The sequence below is a fragment of the Grus americana genome, chromosome 7 (genome assembly GCF_028858705.1).
Source record: "Grus americana isolate bGruAme1 chromosome 7, bGruAme1.mat, whole genome shotgun sequence".
NCBI lineage: Eukaryota > Metazoa > Chordata > Aves > Gruiformes > Gruidae > Grus > Grus americana.
In genome coordinates this window covers 36,964,750-36,972,908 of record NC_072858.1, presented here as the reverse complement: position 1 = coordinate 36,972,908, position 8,159 = coordinate 36,964,750, and the positions used below count along the sequence as shown (strand labels likewise).

The following is an 8,159-nucleotide window of genomic DNA, read 5'->3' as shown; positions in this document are numbered from 1 at the left end:
AGCGGGCACACCGCCCTGGCACCGGGCACACCGCCCTGGCACCGGGCAAGTCCCCGCAGGGCTGGGGCTGCACTACCCGGCGCGGGCTGCGCGGGATTTTGAAACCCCCAGAGAGACGTCAGTGGAAAAAACACGGCGTTGCACAGGTCTGACCGCGACACACTTTATTCTCCTCTTCTTCTTCGAAAAAAACCCCAAAATACAGCCGCGGCTCCCCTCCCCGGTACAAACAGCCGAACCACCGCTGCCAAAAATACTCTTATATACAAAATATATATTTGTTACGAAATATAATCAATAAATACCGATAGCGACAAATTAATATAATTTACCGTTTCAGAGTACAAAACCGTGATTTGTTTTTGTCCGCCCGCTCCCGCTGCGCTTCAGCCAAGCGGGACGGGGCAGGGGGGAGCGGGGCGCCCGCCGCCCCCCGGCGCGCAGCGCGGGGAGCCCCCTCTCCGCCCCCCGGCTATCTGAAGGCCAAAAGCGGGGGGAAAGCAGCGGGACGGCGGGCTCAGAGGAAGGCGGGGAAGGCGGCGGGGCCGCGGCGCAGGGCGGCGGGCGGCGGGGCGGCGGGGCAGGGCGAGTCCCAGGACCCGGGGGAGGCGGCGGCGACGGGGGGCGGCGGCGGGGGGGGCTCGGGCAGGCCTTGCTCGGCAAGGCGGAGGCTCTGGGTGAGCGCCCAGATGTAGTTGTGGGCGAAGCGGAGCGTCTCGATCTTGGTGAGCTTGGCGTCGTCGGGGAAGGTGGGCAGGACGCTGCGGAGCGCGTCCAGGGCGGAGTTGAGGTGGTGCATGCGGTTCCTCTCCCGGTCGTTGGCCTTCATACGCCGGCTCCTCTTCTGCTTGCTGAGCAGCCCCTCGCTCCGCGCCTTGCCGCGGCCCCGCCGCGCCTTCCCCTTCCTGCGGGCCGCCGCCTCCCGCGGGGCCAGGGCGGTGCGGGCCGGTGAGGCGCCCCGGCTGCCCGCGGAGCCTCCGCCGGCCGCGGAGGGGGCGTCCTCGGCGCCGCCGAAATAAGGCTGTCCTTCGCCCGGCGAGCGGTCGCTCTGCGGGGCCATCCTGCAAAGCCAAGCCCGCGTTAGCCGGCGGGGAGCGGCGCTGCTGCCGGCCCGAGGGAGCCCTCTCCCCCGCGGCTGTACCTGCTGAGCCCGGGCGAGGCTGCGGGGCAGGAAAGCGGCTCTCGCTCCGCACCCCCCGCCGCTCCCCCCCCTCCCCGCTTTCCCTCGAGTGCGGGCAGGAAAGGTTGAGCGGCCGGCACACGACTGCCGTTAAGCCCCTATATATATAGGGCCGGCAGACAATGGGGATTTCCCGGTCGGGCGGCGTGTGCGCCCCCCCGCCCGCACCCACCCCTTGGCACGCTTTTATCTTATCAGTCCGGCGGGAGCGTGCCGGGACCGGCACCGCCTGCCGCCCCGGCCCCGCCACGCGAGACCCCGCCGGCTCCCACGCCGCGCCGCGCCGGGACCCCCCCACCTCCGCCCGCCCCCTCTCCCCCCCCCGGCCCGGCCCCCACCCGCCCTCCCCCGGGCCGGGACCCCCGGGCCGAGCCGCCCGACCCCGCGCACTTCACTCCCCCCAGTGCACCTCGGCCGGGGCGATCGCACACGCCGGGGCTTCGCGGGGGGCTGCGGCGGGGGTCGGGGATGGCGGCCCCGGCCGAGGGCCCCGGGGGTGACAGGGGGCTCCCGAGAACCCGGCTGCGCAAAGCGGAGCAGCGCCGGGCCCCGCGCCCCGGGGTGCCCGGGGACGCACCGCCGGGCCGGGCGGGGTTCGCCCTCGGTGCCAGCCGTGGGGGATCCCCCCGGACCCGCTCCGGCTCCGCTCCCCTCTCCAGAGCCACAAACACCTCCCGCCGCCCCGGCGCTGCGAGGCGCCTCCGGGACCCCCCCTCCGCCCCCCGAGGAGGAGCGAGCGGACCCCGCCGCCTCCCGCGGCCCCTTTCCTCGCCCCTGCAGCACCGGGGACAGCCCCGCGCCCCCCGGGCACCTGATCGGCGGAGCTGCGGGCGCTGCCGTGCGGGCGGCGAGCGCTGGCACCGGAGGGGGGGACGAGACACGTCGTTCTCCTGTCTCCCTGCGCCGTGTCTTTGCTCCCCCCGGGGAAACGGGGACTGGGTCCCGCGGGGGAAGGGCCCCCGCCGCAGCCCCCGGCCACCCCTGCCCCGCCAGCCCGGCGCTGGGCCCGGAGAGGACTGCTCCGCCGCCGCGGCTCGGTGCGCAAAACGTGCCGGGGACTTTTGCGCACCGGCTGCGGCGGGCGGCGGGGACCGGCCCGGGCCCGGGACACCTTTCCCCGGCGGAGGGCGGGGGACCGGAGGCGGCGGGGCCGGGCCCCCCCTGCACTACTCGGCGCCCCCGGGGGTGCGGGCAGGGCCGCCGGGAGGGCGCAGCCCCGACGGGACGAGAGCCCCCCGCTCCTTCACCAAACCGGCGCGGCGGATCCCGGCCGGCGATATCCCGGCGCCGGGAGCGGCCGGCCCGGCCCGCCCGGGCTGCGGCGGTGCGGGGGCAGTTCCCCCGGCCAGGCCCGGTTCCCGGCCCCGCGGAGCGGCCGCGGGCAGTGCGGTGCGGTGCGGTGAGGTGCGGGACGGTGCTCGCTGCCTCTCCAGGGGCGCGGCGGGCGGGCGGGCAGCTCCGCTCCCCCGCGGCAGCGGCGCTCGGAGGGCGGGGGGAGCAGGGCCGAGGGGGGCCGGCCACCGCGGCGGCTCGGGCGCCCCTTCTCGAGGGGCGGCTCGGGAGGGCAGGGAAGGATGAATAGGAAGGGCCCGGCGGGGTTTTTTGTTGAGGTTTTTGTTGGGGTTTTTTTTTGTGCCTGTGCAATTGGATGACAAAAAAATCTGGCGAGCGAGTTTCCAAGCCTCAGACTGCCCACTTCAAACGTCCTTCAAACAAAAGCTGAAGAGGAAAAGAAAGCCCCACCTGGTACCGCTGTTTGCTAAAATAATAATAAATAGATTTCGTTTAATAAATAATTACAAGAGATTGTAAAGTGGAGTGCTTTGGGAAGCATTAATCATGGGGCTGGGGGCAGACATCACCTGCTGGCAAACAAGACAACTTTATTGTTAAATCACCTTCCCACTGCCACTTTCCGATAACTCCCTCCCGTCGCCACAAAGCCCGGCCGGGTATGTTTACTCATAGTTAGCATAACAAGCACCATATTACCACAAACGTGATAAAAATCTCCGGGGGCACCGCGGCGGGCTCCCGCTCACACCTGGCCGGGCCGCCCCGGCGCGGAGCTGGCACCCAACGGCCCTTCCAGGAGGGGCCCTTCTGCCGTTTACATTGGCCTAGTTTATGTTGCTTTATAACAGGTTTACTGCAATCCCTATCTCCCGGCCCTATTTGTCTTATTTTATTGAAAACATATGGTAACCAGCCCAGCCCCGGCGCATCTCTCGCCTGCCAGGCGTCGGGGACGTTTTGCGAGCCGGGGCTCGGCCGCAGCCCGCCTGCCCGCCGGGGGCTGTTTGCTGGGGAGAGAGGAGGGCAGATAAGGCCGAGTCCGCTCCCGACCCCTCTCTCCCAGGGCCGAGGGGCCGCCGGCCGCTCCGCGCCCTCCGCCCGCCCCGGGACCTCCGGTGCGCGCCCGCGCCTCCTCCCCACGGGGCTGCGGCTGCAGCGGGGGCCGCACGGCGGAGGCACCTGCGGCGGGGCCGCCCCTTCCTTCCCCCCCCCGCTCCCCCCCGGGCCGGGGCTGCTCAGGAGGTACCGTGATTTGCGGTGCCATATGTCGAGCGGCTCGGCGGAGCGCAGCCCTTCAGAGCCGGAGCAGCTGCTGCCCCGGCCCTACCTACCCGGCGCATAATACCTGGGAGCCGCAGCTCCGCGTCCCCCTTTGAGAGGGCAGCGCGGCTGGGCCGGCTCCGCTCCTCTGTTTTGTGACTTTATTGTGGCGCCCAACAGATGCACGCCTGCCCCTCCTGCCCCTCGCCCCGGTGCGAGCGCGCTGCTCGGGACACAAGGAGCACAGATGCCAGGCGCAAGGTGCACCAGATGCCCCCCTTTGTGAATTCAAACAATATTTCTCCCTTCCTCCACCCCCTCACCCCCCCTTCCTACAAGAGGGAGAGGAGAAGGGGCGCAAAAAGGAAAATATTTTAAAAAAAAAATTAAAAAAAAGGGAGAAGAAAGGAAAGCCCTGGCAAGCAGCGCTGGGAGCGCATCCCCCCTGGAGCCGCCCGACGGGGCGCACGGCCGGGCGCAGCGCCGCGGCCCCGGGGAGGGAACCGGCAGGGAGAGCGCAGCGCCGCGGGGACACCCCGCCGCGTCCCCGGGCAGGCGGCCGGCCAGGGCGAGCAGGGGCCAGGGGTGACCGCCGGGGTGAAAGGAGCCTCCCCGGGAAATCTTTAGCCGGTGAGCGCCGAGCAAGCGGGTCCCGTCCCAGAGAGAGGAAAGGAAAAGAGATACCACGGGAAGGAAAGGCAGGGAACAAATACCAAGTACCAAAGGGCTGGTCGGATACTGGGCTGTGGTGCCTACAGGTGGGTGCTGTGAAACCTATTACCTGAAAGTATTCACCCAGCCATCTGAGTATCTGCCCAGGTAGGGAAAGGTGGCCCTCACCTCTCTGGGAGTCGGCGGCCTCCCGTCATTCCCAGTTCTGCCGGGCATGCTCCCCTCTCCACTTGTGGCAACTGGTTCCTTGCTCCAGCCCGTTTCACCTGCCAGAAAGAGGGTTTCTCATCTACCCTGATGAGAGCCTGAGCAGGCAGGATGGGTTACACATGCAGCAGACTCTCTCATTCTGGTTTTTCCAAGTGCTTTAAGCTTTACAAGTTTCTGGCGAGATCTCACAGAAGCCACCAGCACCGCGACATTCCTCTGGTGGTTGAATGAAACGCAATGGGGGATTAACAGGCGTTCAAGCACAGGTCCATCTTTAACTTGTCAGCAGCCCCAGTGGCCCAGAGTAAGCCCATACTTGTGTATCTGCCTGCATGGAAATCTCAAAGAATAACTGCAATTAGAAATGTGCTGTCTCCACAGCTACAATTCAACAGGAGGAAGCTTTCATGGCAGGATACCTCCAGCACTCAGACTTCACCATCTGGCAGTGGTTATCTTCAGCTACCAGTTGGACAAGACAGACTTGAGGCTTCAGTAGTCATTTGTATCAACCCTCCTTTGGCCATCAATAAATAGTCACGCACCATGGACATGCTGACCTCAGACTACTGTCTTCCTAATCGGCACTTCTCTCCTGTAAGGGCAAAAATCGAACTTCTGGCATTTTGATGCACGATGAGGGTATAAGCGGTGCAGACTGGGCATATTGGCTTGCTGTGGAACTCCTCACTACCCAGCTGCCCATCAAACAGACAGACAGTGCTTCCCAACCTCCAAAAATAAAGATGTGCTTTCCTCTCTGATTTAAAGACTCCACTGGTCAAACTTTGAACATACCAGAAAGCACCAGAGCTGACTTTTGAGAACTGAAAAAGTTGCTAAAAGCCAGGAGTCTGAAAGGAAATTCCTCACCTGGCCTGGAAACAAGGGCAGAGGTGCCCTGAGGGACTCCCGCACCACTAACCCCTCTCCAGATCTTCATCAAAGCCCTCAACAGGAGACAGAGGGAGACATGAGGGCTTTGACCCTTCCTCTTTGAACTGATGTTGCTGCCACATCACTGCCGCGTCCGGGTGATGTGCCCAGCATGGCGCTGGGGTCACTGCTCGAGCTGAATCACTGCTAGCAGGAGGGATGCGATCCATAAAGGTGTGGCGTGTGGATATTTTGCTCGCTAGCCCCGTGACCTGCCCAGGACCAGCTCACGCTCCTCCCAGCACCGTTCTCAGCTGTGCCGTACACATCTGGCAGCCCTCGGTGCTGTGATGACAGTTCTGGTACTGACCATCCCAGGGAGTTGAATGCGGTTGCAGCCCCCACACCAAGCCAAGCCACACCAAGCCACACCAAGCCAAGCCAAGCCACACCAGCTGCTGTGGCTCACCTGCCCACACCCCCAACGCATGACCCCATCCCCTCCCGGACCATCCCTGTACCAGCCCTGTCTCTTCCCATCTCCTCTCTCTTTCCAGTCACAGGAAGAAGCATCCCTCCTCACCCACCTTCCTCTGTCCCGGCCTCGCCATCCCCTCGCTCCCATCCCCGCATCTTCGTGCCCCTCTCCGGGCACGCCTTGTGCTGGTGTCCCCACGGGGCGGCTTCATCCCAGCTCTCCCCAACTATCCCTGCCCATCTGCACACACTCTATCCCAGCTCCTGATGCTGGTACCCCTCTCCCAACCCTTCATCCAGCCTTGGGGTCCATCTGCTGAGACCTTGACCTTTGAACTGGAGCCTTCGCCTGCCCTGCACTACTGCAGTGCTGAGAAGACAAGTTTATATCCAGAAGGGATCATTTTCTTCTCCGAGTCAAGGGGGAAACTGGGGAGCCCACAAGTGGCACAGCCCCTCTGCCAACCCTTGCCAGGACTTCTGGGAAGGTGAGCAGCCAGCCTGACTTCTGTATCTCAATGAGAAACGATGTATTTGCAACAAAAAGGAAAAAAAATCTCTGGCTGTTTTCACACAAAACACTGCAATCATAACACATAGTTTTAGCTGCAGCCCAGCTCTGCAAGACAAGCGACCACCAGCCTGTATCAGTGCTTGGCAACGCAATTTAAAGGAGTCACAACCGAATCTCACGCCAACAGGTTGTAACAGGGGGAGAAAGGCAGTGATGTCATGGCAGGTACCAGCAGGGAAGCCTCAAAGCACTCTCCCGCCTGGGTGCACCCAGAGCATTTGAGCCATTTGCGTGGCTACGCCAGCCCCCAGCTCCAGGGGCGGGGGAGCACCAGCTCATTGCCGGCTGTGCCCATGCAGCCGGGCTTGAGCCCGAGCCAGGGGGGATGCTCCAGCCTGCAGCCCAAAGGGCAACCTGCTCGGATGGGGCTCTCGCCCACAAAACCCCTCGGGGACGGAGACCATCCCCGGCCGCCCCGTGAAGCACTGCCAAGTCCTTTGAAGCTGTGAGAGGGTCTGAGCTGGGTCACAACCTTGCCACAGGTCTGCGGCACAGCGCCGGCACCGGAGACGTGGGGGGCACAGGGCTGCCGTCCCCCACGTGTCCCAGGGTCCCAGCAGCTTTCTGGGTTTTGTCAGCACCCTTATCGGTTTCCTTCATTATCACATTTCTTCAAACCTACTACAGCTCCTTCGGGTACCCTGCCCCAGCCACCCCGGCAGTTCCCGGGTACCGGCACCTTTTGGGGGTCTCTGGCTCCAGCAAAGCCCCTGTGCTCAGGGACACATTGCCTGACATCCCCCATCATCCAACGTCCTTTCACCCCAGGGGCTACGCCTCCCTCCCCCAGCTCTTCACTGCAATCCCTACTATTTTCCACCATCATTTAAGTTTCTGAAGTAATTTCTTTTTTCTTTTTTGTCTTTTTTTTTTTTTTTTTTAAAGCAAACCATCTACCATATGTTCTCCCCTGAAAGGGGTAATTGTTAACAGATCATTAAAACACCGTGGCGAGTGCTCTGAGATTCCTTCCCTCCATCTTACGCATTATCCCGTCTCTGTCACCCTTTCAATGCGGCTTTGAGGGCTCTGCTTTTCTAACTTTCTTCTCGAGGGGAAAAAAAAAAAAAAAAAAAAAAAAGGAGAAAGAGCCACTAAAGTGACCCTCTTCACAGCTCTCCTCCTTGCTTTTCAATGTCTTTTTCGACACCCAACAATAATCGGGGCGGGGGGCTGACACGCCGCTGCTGCTGCCACAGGGCTGGGGGCAGCAGGGCCGCATCCTGCCCCGTTCATGGGGTGCCAGGGTTGGGAAGGCAGGGCGAGGTGGGGCAGGCGTGCTCCAGCTGCCCCGCAGGTACCAACAGCCTCTCCTTCCACTGCTGGGCAATGGAGCTGCTCACCATGGGATGCTCAAAAGACGCATCCCATCTGTCCCAGTCCCTTTGTCCCCGCTCCCGGGCCAGGGGCTGTGGGATGGCCCCTGACACACACACATCCCACTGAGATAGAGAGTATTTCTTACGGAGCTCATTTCCTCAGGTGGATCAGACACTTTCAGCGGCACAAATACGTTTTGTACAGAAATAAGCTAACAGGTGGCTGGGAACAGAACTAAGCCCAGAGATGAAGCTGTTTGGGGGGGCTTGGACATTTCATGTCCCTTTCCTGGAG

General features: G+C 63.2%; 1 protein-coding gene across 1 annotated transcript; it reads right to left on the bottom strand.

The window, feature by feature from the left end:
• Positions 1 to 517: 517 nt before the first annotated feature.
• NEUROG3 (neurogenin 3) lies at positions 518 to 1,060 on the bottom strand. The gene has a single exon (XM_054832594.1). The coding sequence runs from the start codon at positions 1,058 to 1,060 to the stop codon at positions 518 to 520; it is 543 nt and encodes a 180-aa protein (XP_054688569.1).
• Positions 1,061 to 8,159: the final 7,099 nt, after the last annotated feature.

Excerpts from the sequence above, each read along its gene's own strand:
- NEUROG3 (XM_054832594.1), bottom strand. The coding sequence starts at position 1,060 with ATGGCCCCGCAGAGCGACCGCTCGCCGGGCGAAGGACAGCCTTATTTC.